The sequence below is a fragment of the Xiphophorus couchianus genome, chromosome 1 (genome assembly GCF_001444195.1).
Source record: "Xiphophorus couchianus chromosome 1, X_couchianus-1.0, whole genome shotgun sequence".
Taxonomy (NCBI): Eukaryota; Metazoa; Chordata; class Actinopteri; order Cyprinodontiformes; family Poeciliidae; genus Xiphophorus; species Xiphophorus couchianus.
Window position 1 is genome coordinate 22290760 of NC_040228.1, and position 26699 is coordinate 22317458.

General features: G+C 40.0%; 1 protein-coding gene and 1 long non-coding RNA gene across 3 annotated transcripts; one reads left to right on the top strand and one right to left on the bottom strand.

Moving 5' to 3' along the window:
• Positions 1 to 28: 28 nt before the first annotated feature.
• Positions 29 to 25142, top strand: col2a1a (collagen, type II, alpha 1a). 2 transcript variants are annotated; one of them, XM_028021086.1, is made up of 54 exons: positions 29 to 359; positions 1626 to 1832; positions 2823 to 2839; positions 2953 to 2985; positions 3513 to 3545; positions 3670 to 3723; positions 4034 to 4135; positions 4586 to 4663; positions 5271 to 5315; positions 5429 to 5482; positions 5738 to 5791; positions 6154 to 6207; positions 6319 to 6372; positions 6462 to 6515; positions 6599 to 6643; positions 6732 to 6785; positions 6900 to 6944; positions 7051 to 7104; positions 7422 to 7520; positions 7629 to 7673; positions 7780 to 7878; positions 7960 to 8013; positions 8096 to 8203; positions 8288 to 8341; positions 8470 to 8568; positions 8704 to 8757; positions 9579 to 9677; positions 9791 to 9844; positions 9925 to 9978; positions 10066 to 10119; positions 10243 to 10296; positions 10787 to 10831; positions 10971 to 11069; positions 12579 to 12686; positions 12841 to 12894; positions 13004 to 13057; positions 13146 to 13199; positions 15127 to 15180; positions 15266 to 15373; positions 15534 to 15587; positions 17529 to 17582; positions 17679 to 17840; positions 18019 to 18126; positions 18964 to 19071; positions 19173 to 19226; positions 20510 to 20617; positions 20716 to 20769; positions 20882 to 20989; positions 21081 to 21134; positions 21647 to 21754; positions 21844 to 22132; positions 23540 to 23727; positions 23810 to 24052; positions 24140 to 25142. In XM_028021086.1, the coding sequence occupies exons 1-54, from the start codon at positions 266 to 268 to the stop codon at positions 24284 to 24286; spliced, it is 4473 nt and encodes a 1490-aa protein (XP_027876887.1). In that variant the 5' UTR covers positions 29 to 265; the 3' UTR covers positions 24287 to 25142. The 2 variants fall into 2 exon arrangements, with proteins under 2 accessions (XP_027876887.1, XP_027876896.1); XM_028021095.1 differs by lacking the exon at positions 1626 to 1832 and having other exon boundaries at positions 30 to 359.
• On the bottom strand, positions 8350 to 9304 carry LOC114146774 (uncharacterized). The gene is made up of 3 exons (XR_003595963.1): positions 9084 to 9304; positions 8712 to 8755; positions 8350 to 8553 (listed from the first exon to the last, which is right to left on the bottom strand). It is a non-coding gene; the product is annotated as an uncharacterized LOC114146774 (long non-coding RNA).
• Positions 25143 to 26699: the final 1557 nt, after the last annotated feature.

The window sequence follows — 26699 nt, forward strand, 5'->3', positions numbered from 1 at the left end:
CTGGGGGAAGGACTGGCATTTTGGAATATACGAAGATCCATACAAGGGACGGTGGACATAAAACCGTGGTGCTTGCCCTGACGAGCTGGGTGCAGAGTGCCAGCTGGGGCCCCGCTTTGGATTCCACTTAGTTTCTGGAAGGTTTGACTGCATGGTGCCATAAGTCTCTGGGAACCCCTACCTCACACACCACCTGACTGAAAAGCCCGGTCTCCACCGTCCCTCTCACCTCTCACCCGAGCTCCTGCATGTCTAATATTTAGACATGTTCAGCTTTGTGGACTCAAGGACTGTTCTGCTACTTGTAGCATCTCAAGTTGTTTTACTAGCCGTGGTCAGATGTCAGGAAGAAGATGACCGTAAGTCACTTTAAAAAAACACTTTTTTTTGCTGAATTTTTACTTTATGAACTGAGAAGAATTTTAATTTTGTATTAGTGTTTTCATATGGATTTGTTAGGTTATTTTGCCAAACGGCCTTAAAAATGTCTTGCTAAGACAGGCTGTTCATCTGTTTAGATGAAGGTGTCAAGATTCATCTGTGTCAGATGGAGAAAGTGATTTGTTCTCACCTGTCACACCTTCCTGCTGTGTGTGATGCTCTGAGACTCTATAAAAGTATTTAAATGCTTTTGTAACATTAAATAGAGCTGCAAACATGAAGAGATGAAGTCAGACACAGTTTGATCTCAGACATCAAGGCTTAAAGTGTTGCAGAAACAGAGCAAACTGAAGAACAGTGTTTACAACAAGGGGTCAAAGGCAATAATACATGTAAGGGATATATATATATATATTTTTAGCAAATTAGAGGTGTACTGTGTTTCCTTGCTGTATCACTGCATTTATTTAAAAGTGTATCCATTGGTCAGTTATGGGTTTTTTTGGCATGTCTTTAAAAACGTTGTAGATTATACACCCAGTCCTGTGGTGCATACATAAAACAAATCACCTATTCTTACTTTACCGTGTGTGTTTACACTGGCGCTTTACATGGCAACAATACCCAGACGGAGAAATGTAGAAGGAGCCTCTGTTTATTCACAGCACCAGCCTGTCAATTGGGCCCAGTATCCCCATAAGAGAGGTTCATTCATACAGGCAGTGGAGCAGGTTAAATATACTCAGCCTGCTCTGTGAAATACCTCAGCTCACTCTGCAGACACAACCGTTTGCTGTAGTTTGTGTTGACATTCTGTGTATTGCAGCTATAAATTTTCTCTTGAGGTGATAACGTAGTGCATATTTCTATCCAATCATCTAAATGAACATTTGTGACTCTCAGCTAATTATTTATAGCTGTAAAATCATAGCAATCATCATTTAAAAACTTCCTTAAACTGTATTCATGCAAATTAAAGAATCATGTTTGGTTATGAATATCTTGTAAAAGAGCTGAGATGTTATGTTTTGATACCAAATGACTTTTTTATGCCCCTCCTTTGTGCTCATTAACCCCTCCCACTTCCTCACTTTCCCCCTTTGACCCTTCATCCTCACTTTCTTCTCCTAATCCAACATGATCTTTCTCTACCAACTCATCCCACTGTGTACATCTCTTCTCTCCGTGTGTAACTTTTCACTGCTGTCCCTCCCCTGACATCCGCCCCCTGCTGGCCACCACAGAGGAGGCAGGTGGCTGCATCCAGGACGCCCGGGTGTATAATGATAAGGATGTGTGGAAGCCAGAGCCGTGCCGCATCTGTGTGTGTGACAGCGGAGCGGTTCTGTGCGATGAGATAATCTGCGAGGAGATCAAAGAGTGTGCCAACCCTATCATCACATCTGGAGAATGCTGCCCCATCTGCCCCGCTGATGCCTCTGCCCCCATTGGTTGTAATTTATTTATTCACACACCTATAAATAAATTACTCTCCTTGCTTGCATTTAAAGCCATCCCAAGCTGAGACTTTTGACTAGGGAGCACACTTTGGAGCCATTTTCTGATTTCTGATGAGGTCAGAGGAAGTCACTGATTACAGCTTTTTGTCACGTTAGCTCCGGTTGCTCCATGTTTTGCTCCCTATTCCAAAGTCAATCTCTGCATGTGATTTATGGAGACAAGATGAGCAACATTATCATGATTTAATCACTTTCTTTAAAAAGTGTGATTTAGATTGGAGGATGTGCTGCCTGTTGTCTCCACCTGAATATTCTCTAGTGCTCAGTTTTCCCACAAAGCAAAATCTGTCGTTTATCTGAAGCAATAATTACTCATTTTATTTCATCAAAGTATTTCCAAAGCTCTGTTCAAGACCAAATTATACGTGAAGTTGAACTAGAAATCTCATGATAGATGTCTTCTTTATAAATGCATTGGCACCACTGAAAATCAACTGATATGTAGCCAAATATGCTTTAAGTTGTTTAAGTTGAGACTAAATTCAGAACATGCCTCAAAATATATTTAGTGACATGTTCGCAACCAGTTATGTAAACTTTGTAAAAGCAAAAAATACATTTAGGTTTTGCTCAATTTTCAAATTGTTAGCAATGCCAAATTGGTACACAAAATGTGTATTTGCAGCTGTAAACACTTTATTTAGTACCAATTGAACATTACTTATGCTTACAGTTTGCATTAATAGCTAGAATTAACGCTGTGCTCTTAGCTCACTCCTGCTTCTACTGCTTCCTTTGCCTCTTTGATATGATCTAGAATGGGTTTGGTGAGCGGTGTTTGATCTCTGCAGCAAGCAGGACTCCATTTCTCAGGAATCATAGACTGGATTCCAAATAAATCCTGTGCTTGAAATGTTTTTGCTTCAAGATGTCACTTTTAATGGTGTTTTTCTTCCTTGTCTGTCATCAATCCACCTGCAGAGGCGTTTGGTGCTAAGGTGAGACAGCGAGCAAAACTAAAATACTGACATTTGAGTAGAAAAAGTTACGACCGGACTCAGGATTGCATTTTGGTTTATTGTGTGAGAACTTTGTGCTTTTTGTCCATCAGGGCCAGAAGGGAGAACCAGGAGAGATTGCAGATGTAAGTGAAGCTCCTCATCTCGTGTTTTAAATATCACATGATTATTGCATTGCAGTTATTCTTATTTAACAAATGTATTTAAAGAGTTTTAAAACATTTTCTTGAATTTGTGAACATTTTTTAACATCTATTGCTCCTTTTCTTTAAGGCTTCTTTATTATGCTGATTCCTCCTCATGACCAAACTATCAGTAAAGTCTTCTGCCATATAAAATTAGGAGAAACCCAGCATTCCGGCTGCATAATGAACCCTGTAAAATCCTTTTAGTTCTTCTCAGCAGCTTTTCTTCAAGTTCACATCAGGTGACAAAATTCAGCCCAATTAGAGGTCAAAGAAAGTGATGGTGTAGAGGAGGAAAAAAAAAATCATCTTGTCATATTAAATCAATGTCAGATTATGTTTTGGGTCTGTTTGAGTCCACCTCCTGCTAAGCTGGAATGCTCTGTGGTGCAGAGAAATGTCTCTGAATGTGACAGAAGGAAAACATCTACTGAAACCTGACAAAAGATATTTATGTGTTTGTCCAGGTCGTAGGACCTAGAGGACCACCAGGCCCCATGGTGATTATTTGTCCGTCTTTTCACGTCATTCCTTGCACCAAATAATGACCATTCAGTACAAGAAGATTCATTTTACCTTGAATCGGAGGTTTAGAAGTATTAAACATGTTGTATTGTTTTGCAGGGCCCCCCAGGTGAGCAGGGGACGCGTGGAGAAACTGGCGCAAAGGGTGACAAGGTAAACAAACGAAAACTATATTCCCACAAAACAAAGTTGTTCTGACTGTAGCAGACTGGAAGCTTTAAGATTTATTGGACTTTTAGCCTTGTCATAAACGGGTTGTTGAACACTGACATACGATTGAAATTAAAACATAATCTTAAGCTAATTGAACTGAAGCTATTTGGGTTGTAACCAAAATCACAGTGTAAAGAAAGAAATGAGATATTATAGGAACAATTCCTCATAAACACCTCAAATGAGGGTTTATTAAAGCCCTTGGTTAGTCAACAGAAACTTAATGAAAAACAACTTTTTTTTTCCTCAGGGAAATCCTGGACCAAGAGGAAGAGATGGCGAACCTGGCACACCTGGAAACCCCGGACCCCACGGCCCACCTGGACCACCCGGCCCACCAGGGCTGGGAGGGGTAAGTATGAGGAAACGAACCTGCGCATGTCAGATTTCTGTTCAAATAACACAGCATCACTTCTCTGTAGAACAATTTGGACAACAGACAAACTTTACAGTAGAGCTGCACTGAGAAACGTCACAGAAGAAACAGAGTAAACGAGTAAATAAGGGATTCTTAGCTGTGTTTATCATTCTTCATCTCTTGTTTAAAGTGAGGCCAGGACACAGGAAAAGCAAAGCATGGAGATTTCTTAAAGTGTTTTCAGGAAGGTAGTTGGCCTGACAGAGCAACACAAACTCTTTCTAAAACATCAAAAAGGAAAAACACAGCAGATAAAACAATAGTTTATGTGAAGATTTTATCAAGCACACCTAAGTTCATTATAATAGACTATACCACTGCCTTTGGACCAATGAGTTTAAATAAATTGTTTTCCATCTTTGTGTGTTTTCTGTGTTTTTGCAGAACTTTGCTGCTCAGATGGCTGCAGGCTTTGATGAAAAGGCTGGAGGTGCTCAGATGGGTGTGATGCAAGGACCAATGGTAAGCAGGAACCTTCATGAAATTTTAATTTGATCAATATATAAAAGGAAAAAAAACACGGTAAAACGCAGTCCAATTGAAGCTCTGCACAGATGGAGGCAGCACTGCCACCTTGTGGGCCGTTTATTTATCTCCACCACAGGGAGTTTGTGTTCAATATCTTCACCTTCCTAAAATAATGGACTAAGTCATTTTTTGCCAGTTTCTTTTTCTCGTTTTTTTTTTTTTTTGCTAAATCACATTTTTGTTGTTATTCTTGTTGCCAAAATCCCTTTTGACTAAAAATAACTGAGGCCATCATTTTAGGAAGGTGATGATATCATAGTTTTAGAAATACATTTGTACATGGATTGTGCATGAATACACATTCATAGCCATATCAAGTATAAAATGAATTATAATGTAAAACTCCACATAACTGGATTTTATAAAAAGGCTTTTCAACCTTGAGAGTATTTATTTAAATCATCTTTATCATTTAAAATGCTTTATTTTATGCTTTGAATTAGCATAAGTTGAATTAGCATTTAAATTAGATATCATAATCTTTTCATAAAATACAAAGTAGCTTTGATTGTGGCTTCACAGTGGTTGTGTGTCCACACAGGGTCCCATGGGTCCCCGTGGCCCCCCTGGACCTAGCGGAGCTCCTGTAAGTTTATTCATATTTTAATCCACTTTATTCTAAGATTTTTCATATTAAATGTCATATATGTGGTTGGTAAACACATATGCTGATTGTTTGTTTTGTGTTTACACCAACAGGGGCCTCAGGGTTTCCAAGGAGCACCCGGAGAGACTGGAGAGCCCGGTCCAGCTGTAAGATCTCACATTAATCCCAGAATATAATCTGGATGCCGGAAAAACTGATTTCAGTGATTTGAGGATGAAGATAAACAATTTTCATAAACACATTATAGCTTTAATGTGTTTATAAAGTCTAATAAGATCTTTTCTCACTGATTGGGATTTATAAGACAGCGTTATGTCACAAAATGATTATGCATGTCCATCATGTGACACACATACACCATGACAGTAAGTCATGTTTAGTCTTCATTTGGTTTCTGAAAGGGATCGATTGGACCTCGTGGACCACCTGGGCCATCTGGAAAACCAGGAAGTGACGTAAGTCTCAACATGTCATCTACACCTGAAATATGTTGTTCACTGAACACCTCACACAAAATCAGGTTAGGCCTGTAAGTTATGCAGCCAAATGAAATGCTTAAAAAGTTCAACCTTTTTATTATTAAGATGCAAACAAAAATTATAACTATTTCAGTCCCGTTTCTGACCTAAATCTAAAACTGATGTAGAAATTTTGACAGTTCTTGTGAATAAACCCTCTTTACCTGCAGAGGGCAATGTTTCTCTCTGAACAGTGCCAGTACAGAGATCGTTAATCAAGCAGCAACCTCCCACTTTGGGAAAATACTGTGCACCTGCATATATTTTAGAGAATAATTAACTTATTTCTGCTTTTTTAGGGTGATCCTGGAAAACCTGGGAAATCCGGTGAGCGCGGACCTGCCGGGCCTCAGGTGAGCGAATATCATTCCTAAATGAATGTTTCATTTGTCCCAAAACTAACTTCATCACCACCAAAGAAGAAGAAATTCATGGATAAAAATGTCCTGTTTATATTTTCTTAGGGAGCTCGTGGATTCCCTGGGACACCTGGACTTCCTGGAATCAAAGGACACAGAGTGAGAATTATAACCTTCACTGACCGGTAGAAATGGGTCGGTTCGGTCAGGTTTAGCTTCTGATGCTGTCACGTCCTGCTTCCCTGTAGGGTCACCCTGGTCTGGATGGAGCAAAGGGAGAGACTGGTGCTGCTGGAGCCAAGGTATAATGAATCAAAAATAAAATACTTTCTTTTCTTTTTTTGTGTGTTTTCCTCTTTTAAATTTTTTTCATACATCTTTTCAGGGTGAGGGTGGTGCTGCTGGAGAAAGCGGCAGTAATGGACCGATGGTGATTATAGCACAGATTTAAACTGTAGTCATGTGAGAAGTAAGAGTTTTAAATAAAATGCCCTAGTAACTTATCTCCTCTGCCGTAGGGCCCTCGGGGTCTACCTGGTGAGAGGGGACGTCCTGGTGCTTCTGGAGCTGCAGTGAGTAACTCACTCTTTTTTAAACTGGGCAAATCTGACATTTGTAGTAATTTTTAAGAAAAAAACCTTAATTTTCATATTCGACAATGACTCTCCCAACTTTGCTCTCTTCAGGGAGCCCGGGGAAACGATGGCTTGCCTGGTCCAGCTGGTCCCCCGGTGTGTATCGTTGTTTCGTATCTGAATCACCACTATATTATCTTCATTATAGCAACCAGAAAGTTGAAATATGAGATCTAACGTAAAGATTTTTGTGAATTTTTAGGGCCCAGTTGGTCCTGCAGGAGCTCCCGGTTTCCCAGGATCCCCAGGCGCCAAGGTTTGTCCTGATGACAAATATTTAACATTTATGAACCTAATATTTGATATTTTATCTGTTTATCTGCAAATACATCCCATATTTTCAATGAACTTGTCTGTTTTTGTAATGTCATGTTTTGCAGACTGTAAATCAAAGCGTCTAACTTATTTACCACACAATTTAATTGTTATAAAACACCGTTTTGTGTAAAACACAGCAGGTTCAGTGTTCAATAGTGTCAGTGGGTGGAGCAAATTTTGCATTCAGTTGGTAAAGGAGTGAAAAGTGAGTTAGTTTTTCCAACAAAAGTAAAAAAATCTGTTGTTTCCTGTCAGGGTGAAGCAGGTCCTACTGGCGCCCGTGGAGCTGAAGGAGCACAGGGACCCCGCGGAGAGGCCGGCACACCAGGATCACCTGGACCAGCTGGGGCGGGGGTTAGTTTGTCAGGACTATATTATGTCATGGTTGCTTTTTTCAACATCCCATCAGTAGGCATCAGTGTTGATATGTTATAATTTATTGCTTCTTGCTGGTGTCTGCAGGGTAACCCCGGCACTGATGGTATTCCTGGGGCTAAAGGTTCTGCTGTAAGTCCATTTTATTACTCAAAGGTTTAGTAATTACTCCCTAATAATCGGTTTCAATAATATTTTTTTTACATTTTTTTTCTTCACTGCGTCTTTCTCCATGAAGGGGGCTCCTGGCATTGCTGGCGCACCTGGCTTCCCCGGCCCCCGAGGCCCACCTGGACCACAGGGAGCAACTGGACCTCTTGGGCCCAAAGGACAATCTGTAAGCCGTCTACAGAAGACCAGAAACCAAAGAAATGTTTTCTGTGGTTTAATTTTTACCCAGTTTGTTTTTTCTATTTAGGGAGATCCTGGTCTTCCAGGACTGAAGGGTGAATCTGGACCAAAAGGAGAGCTGGTAAGTTGCTCCACTTTGACCGACAACAGATTTCAGGTGATGTGAGTAGATGAAGTGTGAACTAAACATCCTGGTACTTTAGGGCCCCGCTGGGCCTCAAGGGGCTCCTGGCCCTGCTGGAGAAGAAGGGAAGCGGGGCGCGAGGGGAGAGCCGGGAACTGCTGGGCCAAACGGACCTCCAGGAGAAAGAGTAAGAAGTCAATAAGAGGATGTTACCATGAATATATTTACTAGAAGATGCACACATGCTAATCTAATTTGTGATTCCTTGCAGGGAGCTCCTGGTAACCGTGGTTTCCCGGGTCAGGATGGTCTTGCTGGTGCAAAGGTTGGTCCTACCTAAACGAATCTCAATCAGAATGAATTTTACCTCTTTGACTGTCAAAACTTGGTATTTTTTCTGCATGATGACTGTAGTAAAGTTGATTGGTGTTAAACTTATTGCTCCACCTTCAGGGAGCCCCTGGTGACCGTGGCGTCCCTGGTGCTGCTGGGCCAAAAGGTGCCACTGGAGACCCTGGACGTACAGGCGAGGCCGGCCTGCCAGGAGCCAGAGTGAGTTTTACATCATTAAACAAGACCAAACCTAAACACGTCAGGTTTGGTTTGCTTTATAATACTTTCATTTGGTTCATTGTTTAACTAGTTTCTTACAATCTTCAACATTAAACATTAATGTGCTTCTCTTAGGGTCTTACTGGTCGTCCTGGAGATGCTGGGCCGCAGGGCAAAGTTGGAGCTTCTGTGAGTAAAATATTTAAAGCATTAGATACAATCTGTTTCAGAATAGCAAATACTAAAAACCCAACATAAAAAGAACAATTTCACAAAGTACAATAATCATAGCAGGTTTGCTGATAAAGAATCTTAATGCAACTTTAAATCAGAATAATGATTTTAAAAAAACCTTCGCCAAACAATAATAATATAATATTCCTGCAACAGTCTGCTTGTATTCAGACAATGGAGTAATATTAGAGCTGGACAATAAATCAATAACAATATATACCGCAATAGACATGTGATCGAAATATCAATACATTCTATTCAACATATAGAATATTCTTGACCTCCTATCCAGAACCGCACGGCATTCTGGGAAATGTAGGCAGAGGAAAGGTTTTAGCCTCTCACAACCTCTCACAGCCAGCTTAGTAATGCTGGTGGAAGCGTCTTACTCACTCACTCACTTTTGGTTGCCGAGCAACAATCTGTTGGGTAGCATGCTGTTTCAAGTTCCACCGCCCCCCCTAACTTTGGTTACCTAGCAACAAGCCTTCTGAGTAACTGGTGCAGCAGCAGTTTCAGGTTTTGCCTCATAACTGCTTAAAAATAAAAAAACGGCGAGGAATGAAAACTGTGGATAAAACAGAAAAGTTCACGTTCAGTTTGGCAACATTTCAGCTATTTGAAACAAAAAACTAGTCAATAATTATCAATATTTACTGATCAGAAATGAGTACATCGTGGTACTCATTTCAGCCATATTGTAATGTGTAATGTGATGTTATTGCAGGCCTCAGTTGTGGCTGTTCATCTGACCTGTTTCTTGTTGCCGTTAACAGGGCGCTCCAGGTGAGGACGGGCGACCCGGTCCACCTGGTCCCCAGGGCGCACGCGGACAGCCGGGTGTCATGGGATTCCCTGGACCAAAAGGAGCAAATGTTCGTAGCTGAAAGATCTGATTACAGCACACGCAGAAATTTAAATAAGTGCAGATGATGAAACTCTTCCATGTTTGTGTACCATGTAATTAAAGTAATTTTCTCTTTACTAGGGTGAACCTGGAAAACCAGGAGAGAAGGGACTCGTTGGTCGATCTGGTGTGAGAGTGAGTAGTAAACTTCCACCTAAAATACTTTACCCTTTTTACCCAAAATTATAAATAATAAAATTCACCTCTCTGATCAGGGACTACCTGGAAAAGATGGTGAGACTGGTCCTTCTGGACCTTCTGGACCCGCTGTGAGTATTTCAGTATTTCAACATCATTTTAACATAGATTCTGACATTCAGATTGACTGATTATTATGTTTGAATATATCAATTTAGGGGCCTGCTGGAGAGAGAGGAGAGCAAGGACAGCCTGGTCCTCCTGGCTTCCAGGTGGGTTCATGTTTCCATAAGCCTGCTTCATCACTAAGTCTACTGTAAAACATTACCATATAAAAGCTTCTTTTTTTTTCAGTGTAATATGATTTCACTCGTTTCTTTTCTCCTGTCGGACAGGGTCTGCCTGGCCCAACTGGTTCCCCAGGAGAGGGCGGAAAACCTGGAGATCAGGTGAGACATAATAATTACAGACTGTTTTTTTTTTTTTGCATCTGTTGGTTTATCTTTTTTCAGTATATGTCAGAAACGCTGGCAAAAGAGCGTAAAATGTAGATGACAAACTAAACTTTACCTAATTGTAATTACTTTCTCCTTTTTTTAATTATAAAGACATATATCCTTCATGACATTAAACGTAATCTTTTGTAGAAATTGCAGATATTTTCCAGCACGGATCCAAAATGATAATCATAAAACAATTAAATCACATATTTTCAATCAAATCCTATATCTGTAACTACAAAAAACAGAATAGAATAGAATAGAATAGAATAGAATAGAATAGAATAGTCCTTTATTAATCCCACAGTAACAAAAATAAATATTTTATTTACTCTGTACAGGGCAAGGATGCTGTTATAACGTGAAAACTACCCAGTATTTGTATTTGTTGGTGTAGATAAATCATGAAATATGCAAAGTTTATGCTTGTAATTCCCAGGGTGTTCCTGGAGAGGGTGGAGCTCCTGGTGCTGTTGGACCCAGAGTGAGTGACCGAGTTTCTAATCGTCAGGGTTGTCAGAGCAAAGCAAGCTGCTTTCATACCTGAAGGCGTTTACTTTGTTGTTTAAAGTTCACAGTTTTTTGTTTAAGTGGTTAGTTGTCTTACTGTCCATCTTTAACAGGGTGAGCGTGGTTTCCCTGGTGAGCGCGGTGGCGCTGGGTCTCAGGGTCTTCAAGGACCGCGTGGACTTCCTGGAACACCAGGAAGTGACGGACCCAAGGTCAGCAGCTGATTTCTACATGAACTTCAATATTTGTTTGGTTAAATCTCTTACAGGCTGATAAACATTCACTAACAGTGGCAATGAAAAGGTGACATCTGAAGTTGTTTCAAATCATATTTCTTCTAAGCTGCTGCTTCAAAGTGTACAAAGATTTCAGAAAAGATTTCTGTTTCTGACCAGAATGTCATCCAGTTAAACCTGTTGAACAGTGGAGCTATAAATCATCAATTCATTTCTGATCTCTTCTTTTATTTAGGCTGAGGACAAACACAATCCTAACTGTAGCTAAAAAACTGACAGCTCTCTAAAGACAAGTGAAAAATTACAAGCCTCCAAACAAATATAGTCTACCAATTCAGATTTATAGTAAATAAAACTTGTTTGCGGTCGTATCTGTTCGGAAATATTCATTTAGCTTTGGCAGAGCTGATTATGCTCTGCCATCATGAGATGATGTAGGCTAAATAATCTTAAAAAGCGACATATCTTGACTGAGTCTTAAAGATTTTTTGAATTTCTATTAGTTGCAAAGGTTGCAAAGCAACTTCTAAGGCTTTAGGAGTCCAGAAAACAACAACATAAACACTACAGCCCATCACACAATCTGTGGAAGGTTTTTGTCCATTTTGATCTGTAAAAATCTGAAAAATAGCCTCATACAAGTCAAACATGGTGATGGTAGCAGCTATGTAACTTTTACTTTGCAAATTCTGCAAAGAAGAGCAGGAAACATTTCCTCCACACACATATAAAAGACTGAGTGCCAATGTACTTTTTGCCCCCCTAATGAATGAAAACGTTCAATCACGTTATGTTTGACATTTAATTGAATGAAAATACTGTCAGTTGTATTAACTCTGAGACAACAGTTCAAGTAAATTCACCTTCAAAAATGAAGCAATTTCTAGCGTAAAAAAAAAAATCTAGAGTTAAAAAGAATGAAAATTCAGAGTTTTCTATTTTTGTTGTTTTTAGATTAACACAAAAATTAGCTTTGGTCAATCGCTTAGCCCAATTAATTGATGTAAAGGCAGTAAGAAGATACTGCAGGAGCAACACAACATCTGAGGTGTTGGTGAATTTGACTAATTTTAAAGAAAGCTAACTTTTTACCTTAGCTAGTTAGCTTAGCTTTGTTGCAACTTTTTAAGCTAAGCTTAAAGACTCATACTGTTGAAGTTTGGCTGAGGATGACTGAATTATCCTATTTAATCAAAGAATTGAATTAAACATAAACTCTTGTTCATGTTTTTAGTATAAATCTATAAGGAAAAGTTTAGTGCCAACAAATAATGTGCACTTCAATATTTAATGCTTAGGGAAATAATAGTGAAATGCCTGTTCTTGAATGCTTGTAATGGATAAAATATACGCATAATGTTTTCCTCTTAATTGCTGAATTAAAGCAACATCTAAGTTATTGTAAGCTGGAAGGGGAACAGAGTCAACTATTTTGAGAATAATTATACCGTATGGTGGATTTCATACTCACCTTGTTTTTATCAGGGAGCAATTGGACCAGCTGGAGCTCTTGGAGGTCAAGGACCCCCAGGCCTGCAGGGTATGCCTGGAGAGAGAGGAGCTGGAGGCATCCCAGGAGCCAAGGGAGACAGAGTAAGAAACAGAAATTGGTGTTTCAAACTTAAACTAAACAGATTATCTAACAGGTAAAGGCATAGTATATGTTTATAATACCATGTAGTTCTACTGCAGTAAGAAAAACAAACAACCAAAAGAATACTTTCAGTTTCTGTGGCTTTTTTGACAGGGTGATAATGGACAGAAGGGGCCTGAAGGCGCTCCTGGAAAAGACGGTGGTAGAGTAAGTTCAAAATATATGCTTAGATTCGTGATTGTGTTTAAAACTGGCTTTATAAATCGATTTAGCATATCTCTTCTTACATCTTCACCAATGGTCTTCTCTTGTGTAGGGTTTGACTGGTCCCATTGGTCCTCCTGGCCCATCTGGACCCAACGGTGCCAAGGTAAGAATCACAGTAGAATTTAAATTGAAATCTAGATCCTAGTTAGGTGTTTATTTTTAACTTTACCCATATTTCCTTCTTGTTTTAGGGTGAGACTGGACCAACTGGTCCTTCTGGTGCTCCTGGGGTTCGTGGTGCTCCTGTAAGTACTTCCATGACAAACAGAAACATAGCATGTGGTTCTTCTTTTGCCAGTTGTTTGTTGTCTTGTTGGTCAATGTAATCCTGAAATACCCATCCATGACTTATCGTTACTGTTTTATTTAAGGGAAGGTTATTGCCCAAGATGTTATGGTTCTTGGCCCCTCAATGCACTGAAGTCACCTCATGCTCTTAATAAAACAAAATAGTACCAGAGCGCCATGTTTTCAGCTCATTGTTTTACAATCTGGATGATCTTCCAGCTCTTACTAAATATTCCCTTCCTTCAAACACTGAAGGTCAAACCGATACCAAAGTCCTCCATTTTGGTCTGATCTGACTACAGCGGGGAAGTAAAACTCATTTTCATCTGGGGCCACATCATCATGACAGCAGAATCAATAAAAGCAACTAATAACTAAAATATTCCAACTTTCTCTGCATTCAATTAGTCTTTCTAAAAAAAATTAATAATATCTAACATTGAAGTAATTTGGTACAAAACAAATAAAAGCTGATTTTATTTGACTGATTAAATAATACTTAAGCATACTTTTATCAGGAAATTCAATCTGGACTGTCATAAAGTCTGCAGTGCCACAGAAATAGTTACAGCGGGCCAAATTTAGCCCGCGGGCCTTTAGTTTAACTCATGTAGACTATACTGTGGTATCCTCCATAAAAGCTTTCTGTAAACCAGTTTGATGTGCACGGGCAAACCTTACACGAGGCATCGATAGCAGAGGGTTGGAAGATTTCACTCTGTTACAGCCTAATGCTATGCTAGCCGTTAGCATAGCAGTTTATTACAGCTTAATGCTACACTAATAGATATTACTAATGGCGCTCTTGGTGACTGTGGTCCCAACTGAACTCTGATTGATTGAATGATTCATGGATTGATTGATTGAGTTATTCATTGATTGGTCTAAAGGCACATTAATAAACGGTGGAAGGTGTATTTCTTGCTTTTTCTGTAGAGCAGGGATGTCAAACTCATTATCATTTTGGGCTAAATCAAAAATCGGAATGTTCTTAAAGGGCCGGTTGTGCCAGTTAAACTATCATTAAACAGCTGTTTGTTTCAGCATTCATTAAGTGTTTCTGAAAATTAAACAATATTGATCATCTTGTCAGACTGATCAGCCCATCCTGGATTTCTTGATCGTTTTTGTATTTTTTTTTGCTATCAAAATCACAGATTTTGTGGCACCAATGTAGAAATATTTGTAAGGAATTCGTACAATATTCGCGCTAAAGTATGACGTTAAATGAAACTTTTTATTAATCGTCGTATTAATCACAGACTATAACTTGACATCAAGTAAGGCTGAGGCAGATTCATTTAAACCCAAAGTTTCTGGGCAATTTTGAGAGAAATTTGCAGTAAAAATCTGAAACAAATGTTGGAATCTGTTGATATTGTGTGAGTTTTGCACATTTGTGAAAAACTGGAGAGACTTACTGATGTAATTTGTTGTTTAGAGGGCCACATTAAAAGGTACAGCGGGCCAGATTTGGCCCCCCGGGTCTTGAGTTTGTCACATGTTGTAGAGGACGAAATATTTCACTCAGACATACATATACATTTTTTCACTTTTATGGATTTTTGTTTGTTATTCTGTCCACACTGCATCCAAACATAACAATAAAAATAGAGGCAGTTTGTTTCTTTTTAAGGGCTGAAACTTATGGCCTCATCAGGGGATCAAATACTTATTTCCTTCACTATTTTAAAATAACAAACAAACTTAAAGTTAAATAATACACAGCATATTGTTTTTTCTGATCTTGTTATGAGTGTTTTCCTCACTGAGAACACCAAGCTTTGTTATTTCATCGCAGGGAAGTCCTGATTGACTTGTGTCAGTCTTCCTCTCTGTTTGAACAGTCGGTATTGACAACCTGTCTGTTCTCCATTTCTGCAGGGTGACCGCGGTGAGCTTGGTCCTCCTGGGCCTGCGGGCTTCGCTGGACCTCCTGTGAGTAAATAAAAGACGATTTTTTTCTGCTAATTAAAATCGTAGCAATGACATTGTGCTAATGGCTGCTCTAAATGACATTCAGGGTGCAGATGGTCAGCCAGGTGCTAAGGGAGAGCTCGGTGAGTCCGGACAGAAAGGAGAGGCTGGTGCTTCTGGACCTCAGGGATCCTCCGGAGCTCCTGGGCCTGTGGTGAGTATATGGGCCAAAAATAAAGTCTGTATATATAACGCTCTGTATCTTGTACCCATTTTAAGTCAGGAATGTAAACACAGCAGAATATAGAAGAGATATTTTTATTTTGCTGTAGAGTTACCAACAACATGAGTGATTGTTGCTGCTGTTTTTTTAGGGACCTACTGGCGTATCTGGACCTAAGGGAGCACGCGGTGCCCAGGGAGCTCCTGTGAGTAACTTCTATTCATCTTATAGCTCTGAATCATCTGATTTTGTCACTTTAGTCTTAGTTTCATAACATCTGATCAGATTGGTAATCTCCCTCAGCTCCTATCTTGATCACATTGCAGGAAACCCCTTCAGGTCACCTTGATGCAGTCAGACCTAAAGATGTTTATGTCTGTGTCAATGCATATTTAACTTATGCTACAATTCTGAAATTAAAATAAAACATTTAAGGTTAAGGCTGAAAAGTTAGATATATTCAAACTTTTAATTCAAGTTTGAATATTTGGTGATGGTAATGAACAGCTTTTAAAACCACTTAGGATAATCTGATTATAATTAATACAAATATACATGTCTGCATTTTAGGAACTGTAAAAACATGTCAGAAGATTATAAAGTATGTGTATTTGATATTGATTGTCCAAGAACATTTTGGGGTGGCAACTAAAGCAACAGGTCATGCTAGCAACTCAGTTAGCTAACAAATTACCAACAATATTGAGGTTTTTATGGATTATTTTACTGGTTCAGATGTACCGACTGAGGGAATTAGCAGAAATATTACATTAAGCAAATGGCGGCATTACATAACACTAAATGTCTCACATTGCTTTTGAGAGTCACAGCAGACGAAGTCATCTAAAGATGGTACATTTGTCTATAAATGGATTCCAGCCTTCATTAATTATAGAAACAGAACTACGATCAGCTCTGGCAGCACGAAAAACCTTTTTCACTGTGGACACTTTAACTATTCAAAGAAGAAGAAAAAGCAGTGAAATCAGCCTTAATAATGCTGCACCAAAAACAGGACTCTGAATCTGCTAAACTTTGATGTGATCCCACCATTGTTTGGTTTATTTTTCAATTGATTCAGAAAACTGTCAATGTTTTCAGATGTTATCAGTAAGAAAATGTCTATTCTTTTAAACTCTAACATGGTTTGATTGTGTCATACAGGGTAGTTGTCTGAGAATTACATAATCAAAACACCAGAAGAAAAGGATTTATAACTGTAGTGACGATTTAACAAATTTAAGTAGTGTCAGTGTGGAAATATCCTGCATGGTTTATGTTTGTATCGATGTGTAGTGATTGGCTAATCTTATCGGTTTTGGATTTTTATTTGTCTAATTAAATATACAAAAAAGACCAGGTAATCTAAAGATAATTTACAGGTTTGTCAGTAGGGCAATGCAAACAAAAGAACATTGCTAAGGAGGCTAGGTGATCATAGGGCGCTGTTTACAAGAATATCAAGAAAAGTTGAGTGGAAGGAAAAAGTGTGGCATTAAAACTGTAAAAAACCAACAGCCTACTTAAGAGGATTGTGAAGCAAAGCCAGTTTAAGAGTTTATGGGATATTCAGACAGTGTTTACTGGTGGAGGAGTCAGACACAGACACAAACACATTCAGGATGTCTGCTACAACCACTGCTGAACGAGAGATTATATTATCTGCTCTAAGAAAAAAAACTAACTGGACTTCTGCTCAGTGGCTAAAAGTCTGGAGGAAGAGAGGAGAGGAACAGAATCCAAGTTACTTTGCAATGATTTATAGTCGTGTGTTATCTGTTGTTGTTGGTCCACTGTGTTTTATCCAAAATCAGTTCAAATGTCGAACACAAAATTTTAGGGCATTTCATCCTTCTTTCATGAACATACTTTTCAGTAGGTTGAATATTCTGTGTTCAAATATTTATTTTAATTGAGCTTATGTAATATTCTAGTTTTACAAAGAAACAGAATGTTGCGTTTTTATGACAAGTTTATTAAGTTTATTAGTAAAATGGCTTTTTGATCCAATTTCACACCTTAACCATGTGCTTGTCACTTTTTAAAAATATTTCCAACTTTGTATCTTTAGGTAAAACGCAAAAAAAAATAAAAAATAAAAAGCAGCAAAAGCCTTTTTACAACAAAGTTTTCTTCTCACTGACAGGGAGCAACAGGTTTCCCTGGTGCTGCTGGCAGAGTTGGACCTCCTGGTCCCAATGTGAGTATTTTAACTTTAGCAAAGAAGAATAATTCAAAAGTTTTAAAATATTTTGGATAACTTTACCTACTGAAATTCTCTGCCCGTCCATCACAGGGTAACCCTGGCGGTGCCGGTCCTGCTGGTCCCGCTGGTAAGGACGGTCCGAAAGGTGTTCGCGGTGACGCCGGTCCTCCAGGACGGCCAGGAGACGCTGGGCTTCGTGGACCACCTGGAGCTTCCGGAGAGAAGGGAGAGCCTGGAGAGAATGGACCTCCTGTGAGTTGGAGATTTTTGCCCCATAAAGACCCAGTATTATCTATGACTGAGCCGATGCTAAGAGAGAACAGTCTGAATCAATCACCAGCTAATTTAGTGGCATATTTACCAACTGATTTATCCAGCTGTGGCTTAACAAGACCATTTGATGACAAAGGGATCTCTGTTTCCTCCGTAGGGAGCTGATGGCCCTTCAGGTCCGCAGGGTTTGGCTGGAAGTCGTGGTATTGTTGGGTTGCCTGGTCAGCGCGGTGAGAGAGGTTTCCCTGGGCTCCCTGGACCTTCTGTAAGAGTCTTGGTCCAGATGATTTTTACCTTCATATCATCAGTGTGAAACCCTCAGTTCATCAGATGAACTCTAAAACACGTTTTATAAAGTTTTCACAAATAAACCTTTGGTAGTTTAAAACAGAGGTTCCCAAGGTTCCCAAAGAGCATCAACCTCTGGCATGAAACCCACAGAAAATGCTACAAAATATGTACAGAAGCATCAACTTTTATTGTTTTTTTATGCACAATTCCATAATTACCACATTCATTTAGCATAAATGCTGCCTCATACCTTCTGATTTTAGATGGCCATGAGTTCTGTGATAAAACCTTTTATCAAATGCTATATTATCACTTTATTACCAGATAATACACATTTTCAACACAATCCCCACTTTTGATTATAAGAAAATATGTAATATTTCATATAAATCACATCAGATGTTATTTTATTCCTATAGTCTTTATGCTTTTTCTTTGCAGCAGAATCCTCCACAGCATTGCTGAACGATTCCTTTGGTCTTTTTCTTGTCAGAAACGTTTCCAATCAGAGACTAATCATCAGAAATAACACTTAAATAAATTATCTTACCTTATATCTTATTAAAAAAAAGATTGAAAATCAGAAAACAAAAACTGTAATGAAAAAATTAAGATAAAGAATTCATAGGATTCCATTTTATTTTTCGTTTTTGTATTTTTCCTTCATCTTTTCTCTCCCACAGCGCTCTCTAGTGGCCCCCACTTTGAAAAACTGGTCTTAAACGTGCTTCTGAATAATTCACTGGAATTCATATTCTTTTTTAAAAGGAGTTGTGTTGTATTTCTTAATGAGTGTGTCCTCTGTGTTTAGGGAGAGCCTGGTAAACAGGGAGCATCTGGTGGTGCTGGTGACCGAGGACCGCCTGGACCCGTTGGGCCTCCTGGACTCACTGGACCTGCTGGAGAGTCAGGCAGAGAGGTCAGACCTAAACAATAACAACGAAACAATTATACTTGCAGCTCTGCAACCTATTATTACGGGATTTTTCGTAGCGTGAAAAAGATGTTGTTATTTTCTAGGGTACGCCTGGGTCAGATGGACCTCCTGGTAGAGATGGATCTGCTGGAGTCAAGGTGAGGACTTTTGGCTGCAGGTACAGTGGGAAAAGAAAGCATTGAATATGTAAACGTGACAGTAAATGCACACCAGGTATTAGTGGAGGCCCATGTAATCCACAAAAATGCTATATGATGTGGTGGACTGGTGGCCTGTCCAAGATGGAACCCATATCTCACCCAATGACCGCTGGAGATAAGCACCAACGTATCTCACTGGGATTTTGTCCTAGTCTTCCTCACAAACTCTTCGGACCTTAAACGTTCAGTGGATCTTTTCTATGCAATCTGTTCTTGGGTTCTTTCTAGATTTTGGATTCAATGTAAATAATTGGTTGGAGAATTCTAGACCTTCACTTTCTTTGTCTGAAACCAACAGAGATCCTCAACGCCTGTGTGTTTGGAACTACTGTCTTGCTGGAAAAAATTCTTATAAAAATGTCTCCATTCATCTGTCTCTCAATGATATGAAGTCTAACCAGTACCATTTGATAAAGGAATCCCCTAAATAATAAAGTTTACTTCTCCAAGCTTCACCATTAAGGTGTTATTAAGATGATGTAATATTTTCAGAGCTCATAACGGTCTGACCAGATTCTAGTCTTCCATTGTTTCTTTGTGCTGTCTAAAGGTTCTCCAGAAATCTTGACCAGGCTTTTTCTTCTTAAGTGGAGTCTTGTGGAGTGAGGAAGCATAGAAACAATGGTGGTTGAGCAAATTACTTAATGTTTTCATGAAAAAAAACTGTACCTGCTAATCCCAGTCGTCTTTGTTTGACAACTCTTTTGAGGAGCATCTGGTTGTATCTGGTTTATGGTGAAATTCCCATTTTCAAGCGACGGTTCTAATGGTGCTCATACTCAATGAAGCATTCAGAAAATTTAAAAAAATGTGATTAACCAATACCAAGACAATATTTTGCAACAATAATAGCATTTTCTTGGTGTCCTACCTTGATAATGAGGTTCTAATGAGGCTTTTTTACTTTTTAGCTGCTTATATTGTTCAAGTTATCAATACTTATTTCCTCTGACATCCTACTTTATTTCACATATAAGCAAATTTGTTTTGGCTTTTTTATATTTGGGTTGTTACTGATGTCTGTACTGATGTCTGATGAGAATTTCACATCATTATACATCTTTTTGCTGTGAAGATGATTTCTGTGTTCAGTTCTTATTTTCTCTGCTGTACAACCTCAAAACTAGCCTACTAATTTATATTTGATTTAAATCAAGCAGATGTGAAATATGTTGCATAACTTTTATTCTGCTGCATCATAACCTCATATCTTCCTCTAGGGAGAGCGAGGTAACACCGGTCCTGCAGGCGCTCCCGGAGCTCCAGGCGCCCCTGGGGCTCCCGGGCCAGTTGGACCCCTCGGCAAACAGGGAGACAGAGGAGAGGCTGTAAGTAACACTGCACTGTTAATGACACAGAAATATAACCTAGAATCAGATAATATTTAACATGAACATGACAAAGTATCTTGACTCATTATTTCTAGGGCACTCAAGGACCTGCAGGACCTCCAGGACTGGCTGGCGCTAGAGGAATTGCTGTAAGTATTGCTAACACTAACTGAGATATCAGTGTTGGTATGATCTTTTATTCATTTTAAAGAGCTACCCATGTAGATTTAAATTTCATCAGTTGGTAAAACTTTACTCTAGGGACCCCAAGGACCACGTGGAGATAAGGGGGAGGCGGGTGAGTCTGGAGAGAGAGGTCAGAAGGGTCACCGTGGCTTCACCGGTCTGCAGGGTCTTCCTGGACCTCCAGTAAGAAATCTAAAAGAATTTTCCTACTGTGCCAGTTTTCATCCGCAACTTCACTTCCTCCGTTAAACTGTGGCCATCCTTGTTCTGACAGGGTCCCGCTGGAGATTCCGGGTCTGCTGGACCTGCTGGACCAAGCGGCGCCAAGGTGAGGACGCAGAAAATAAGAGTGGAAAAGTCAATTAAAGCCATTCTGGGCCGCAGATATGCAATGGTAGTAAAGTGCGCGGCAGGTCAGTCTTTTTGTAAGTCTCCAATCAAAAGATGAAGATGAAGAGTGGAAAGGCTGCATTTTTTAATTACCCATCGCTGCGATAAGATTTGTAGCCGAGTCGTTTTATAATTACTGTGTGTAAGAAACGTGGCAGACAGGCAGCAAGGATTTTGATTTGTGGAAAAAACTCATTCCAAGATTGGAACATGGATTTTAGTGACTAACACAGATTAGCTAAGAAGTGCACGATAACCGCATGATAAGAAAACCAACACACAAATTATCTTCCCTGTTAGGGAAAGCATGAGAAGCTAAAAACTATTCTTTTGAAGTTCTTTATCAGATTCAGGCTGCAAGGTGGAGCTAAGACACCAAATGAAGTCTAACTCTTTGAAATAAGCCAGTTCCAAGCTAACTTTTGCTTTGATTGACACTTGGTTCTGTAGGGACCCCCTGGTCCACTTGGACCTGCTGGCAAAGACGGATCCAATGGACAGCCTGGTCCCATTGGACCCCCCGGACCTCGAGGACGCTCTGGAGAAACTGGTTCTGCTGTATGTAGAAGCAACATTTACAATCCTCCTATCCGTGTGTGCTGTACTCTTTCCATAAGGTCACATTTCCTGTTTCTGCCGTCTTTCAGGGTCCTCCTGGGAACCCCGGGCCCCCTGGTCCTCCTGGCCCACCAGGTCCAGGCATTGACATCTCCGCTTTCGCTGGCCTGGGCCAGACTGAGAAGTCTCCCGATCCTCTCAGGTACATGAGGGCTGACGAGGCCTCCAGCTCCCTGAGGCAGCATGACATTGAGGTCGATTCCACAATCAAGTCCCTCAACACCCAGATTGAGAACTTGCGCAACCCTGACGGCACCCAGAAGAACCCGGCTCGCTCTTGCCATGACCTAAAGCTGTGCCACCCTGAGTGGAAGAGCGGTAAGTGGATCGAACATTAATGTTTCTGAATAACAGATATTTGAGGACGATAAACAGTAAAATCAATATATTTTTACAAAACCTGCACAAAAATAAATTATTATATACAATTCTTTCCAAAAGCATTCATAACCCACGATCTTTTACAACACGCTGCCATGTATTTTGTGACTCAGAAAGTAAATTAGAACTGGTTTATAAGTATTTTTCTAAATACAGAACAGAAATGTGTAGCATTCATTTGTATTAACCTCCTCTTGGTTTGATGCTACATAACGGAGTGCCAAAAATGTTGCACATTTTTGTACTGCTTCTAAAACCAGCCCAAACGTTTTTTTGTTTTTTTTAAATCTACCATAAGTTTTTTTTCCCCCAATAAAGTTTATGTTGGTCTCAGGAAAATGTGCCATTTCAAAAACCTCTGGAATGTAACGCCACAAATCAGCAGGCACTGCCCCTTCCTAAGCAACCCCAGTGAAGCCCAACTGTTACCTAGCAACCTCAGTGGAGCTTTGGACGTCACCTAGCAATCCAAGCTGAGTCTTTTAGGTGCACACTGCAGCCCAAAGTGACACAATTTCAATCTTTTTGTCAAATCATCTTTTTGGGGCTGGCCATTACAAATATATGCAACCTGTATGTGTTCTCCAGTGTGAACTGCAAACAACCTGAAAGTGTTAAGTAAAGGGCCCAATAACGTCACACATAGAGCGCGTTCTCAGTGCTTTGCCAAACAATATAAGAAGAAGAAGTGTTTGCGGAAGTAAACATGGATGCTAACGGTGGAGCTTAGCTTATGATTTTGAAGCTGTTGTCCAACCGGAGCCAGAATATCCTTCATTATAGTTTGCCATGGTTGTTGTTTTTCTTCCTGCTGGGTGTGTCAGGGAGCAGAATAGTGACATTTGTCGAGTATCAATGACATTCAAGTCGGATGAATTCGACCTGGACGTTAGGTCACATTTGAATCGGATACGTATCGGATATCTAAGTGGCCTGGGTCGCATTTGAACAAAATTCAACCAGTGCTGTTCAGACTGTTATGAAAAGATCAGATATAGGTCGCATTACGTCCAAAAAAATTGGAATTGAGTCACTTCAGGCTGCAGTGTGAACACTACCCACTCATTTAAATCAGGTGTGTAGCAGCACGGGAACCTAAAACATGCAGGGCAAGTGGTCCCTGAGGACCAGGGTTAATAAACACTTGTTTAGATCAAAGAACACTCAAGGATTAGTGTGGTCCAGTCAAAGTGATATGAATACTTTACCTGTGCCTATACCTAGCCTGGGATACAGGCTAATGCTAAAGGCAGGATTCCCATTGACAACATTTAACCAAATCTTTCATTTAAACACCAGGCTTTTCCTCCTATTGACCACACTACTTTACTTTCATCTCCTTAGGTGACTATTGGGTGGATCCTAACCTCGGAAGTACAGCCGACGCAATCAAGGTCTTCTGCAACATGGAGACAGGAGAGACCTGCGTCTACCCAAGCATCACAAAAGTACCAAAGAAGAACTGGTGGACCAGCAAGAGCAAGGACCGCAAACACATCTGGTTCGGAGAGACAATGAATGGCGGCTTCCACGTAAGAACACAAAAACTGCAATGTTATTTTCCCCCAGCAGATTCAGAACAGAATGCTAACCTGCTACTTGGTTTTGCCACAGTTCAGCTATGCTCAGGACGGTCTTGCTGCCAGCGCTGCCAACGTCCAGCTGACCTTCTTGAGGCTTCTGTCCACTGAAGCGTCCCAGAACTTTACTTATCACTGCAAGAACAGCATTGCCTACATGGATCAGGCCTCAGGAAACCTGAAGAAGGCGTTGCTACTGCAGGGCTCCAACGACGTGGAGATCCGCGCCGAGGGCAACAGTCGCTTCACATACAGCGTGTTGGAGGATGGCTGCAAGGTGGGCGCACAACAAAATTTTATTGAATGGTATTTCTGATGGTATTTTAATTCTGAAGTTGCGAATGTCTCCTTTCTCACTGAACAGAGTCACACAGGCCGGTGGGGCAAGACTGTCTTTGAATACAAAACACAGAAAACCTCCCGTCTGCCAATTGTAGACATTGCTCCAATGGACATCGGAGGAGCAGATCAAGAATTCGGAGTGGATATAGGCGCCGTCTGCTTCTTGTAAATTGGAGTATCACAATGCCCCCCCCAAAAATAATAATAAAAAAAGCTGACCATGAAAACATTCCACACACTTCCACAATAAAGGAGACTGGAAAATAACAACAAAAAAAAAGAGAGAAATGTTATATTTTTTTTCCCTCACAACAAAGTGCTCTCCTAGTTGTACTTCCTGGATGTGAGCACTGAAGGGCACCGGCAATATCTGTACAACACAGCAGCATTTTGTCTCAGCCCCACTTCCTGAGATCCAGTCATGTTTCCCAGGCCCAGCCGTTGACTGAAATGAGTCTGAGCCAAGAAGGAGGAAGAAGTGGGACCAAGAAACCAAACTATGGAGAACAGAAACATGACTCGATCGTCACTTATTTATTGTCTAATCCAAGTGGGCAGAGTTGGGATAGGATGGGACGGGCTCACTTTTGTAAGTAGCAGAAGCCTCCCCGATTCTCCCTAAAGAACAGCTGCACAACCTCTGTCCCAGTCCTACGCCGCCTCCCTACTTGTTTCCCTCCCGACACATAAATTTTAAAATCAGTGTAGAGTCTGCAGACCAAGCGCAAATTCGCTTTATTAAATTTTATTCTCAGCAAGTTAAATTTACCCTGCTACTCCAGAGTAGTACATCGTGAGCAGAAAACTTTACTGTGTATAATAAATATTTGGTTCTAATGTTGTAAAAGTCTGTGTTTATAAACAACCAGATGGTTTTATAGATATATATATTTCCACGTAACGTGTACATGTGTCTATATGCACACCAATACTTTTTTTGGAAAGTAAGGTGCCATTCTGGTTGTATGTTTTCATGTCCTGCACCCCCCTACCTTCCGGTCAGGAGAAGGTCCCGCTCTCGTCCCCCCCCCAAAAAAAGAAAGAAAGAAAAAGATTGGCTTTATAGAACTACAAGGGAAAATATTTCTCAAATTTCTCATGTAGTCACCCAGATTCTTAAAAGCTACCTCACGGTTTTAAAAAGAAGACAAATGAAAATGTCGAGTTGCGATCTGAGCTGACCAAAACGGTTAGCTTTCATATGCGTCTAAGACCCGACGGCCATCTTTGTTTTGGGTTGCTCTTTTCTCTGAAGGTGTTACGAGTTCCCCGCCGCTCCCTTCAACCTTCCCCAGCCCCATCCCGTCCACACACCCTTTTTATTGACTCCCACTAGCCTCACAGCACACACTCACACTCCACCCTGGAAGGAGGCTCGGAGGCCTCCCCGTGGACTCCCACAAACTAACCTGGGACTCTGAGGACAGTGGCTCACAAACAACCAGGGTGGGTTGTCTCTATGTGTGTGAGGGAATGTACATTTTTTTTTTCTCTTGAATAAATTTTATTGTTTTTGTTTTGTTACACCGCTAATTAATGTAAATTGGAAAATAAAAGAAAAACCAAATTCAGAATAAATGTGATTTTTTATTTTTTACTTGAGTTTTGAATAAAAAAAGAAATGGTGCGGCGATGTTTCTTCTAAGAGAATCTCATGCGTGCTTATTTGCCCTGGGTAACTCCACATCAGATACTCTCTGAGAAGGTGTGAGAGGCTGTAAAGTGTGTGTCTTTACTTGAAGAATCTAACAAGAAGGAAACAAAGTGCTGTAATCATTGTTAGGATTCAGGGCCAGACGGAACTGGCCTTGAAACAAGGACTTAAGTTTTCACTGAAGAACAGCTGTGCAACACAAAACTGCATTACTACTTCTCCTGATTGTGGCCAACTTTGTCCTCACTGCAAGTTGAAAATAGATTATCAAGACGTATAGTTTAATATTCAAACTAGCTGAACTGAAAACATATTCCAGTGTGTTTTGTGCTAATACAATTTTTAGTTATCAGAACAGTCTCACGACAGCAAAAGCTCAAATCAGACACACATAATGACATTGCCAAAAATGCTAGAGGTTACACAGAGTAAGAAGCACAAATTAGAAAGAGACTAAAGAAGAAAACAGATATATATACCTGATATTGTCATCACAATACTTGCAAATATAGCAACATTTTCTAACATCGTGCAGAATGAATATCCAAACATTCACTCCAGATTTAAAAAGTAAAAAAAAAAAAACATTGAAGTCATTTTTTTGATTGAGGCATTGCATATTTGGACATTTACTCCCTCTGGTCTTGCAAAAGCAGGAAAGTTTTTTTGCTCCTACTTTTGGATAGTTTTTATGATCCGCAGCCATGGCAACAAGGTAGTGTTTTTACATCTGGGGGCAGCTGATTACCGTCTCAAAAAATTCTTGAACTGTGACCCCAAATCCAAGAGATGAAAGGGAGGATTTTTGGTTGCAGAGCAGAATCAAAGAGCAGAAAGAAGAGAAAGTTTGAATAATCTCTTCCCTCAACCATAATGAGCAGAGATAAAGTCAAACCAAAAAGCCAAACAGAGATTTAAGGTGAGGAGC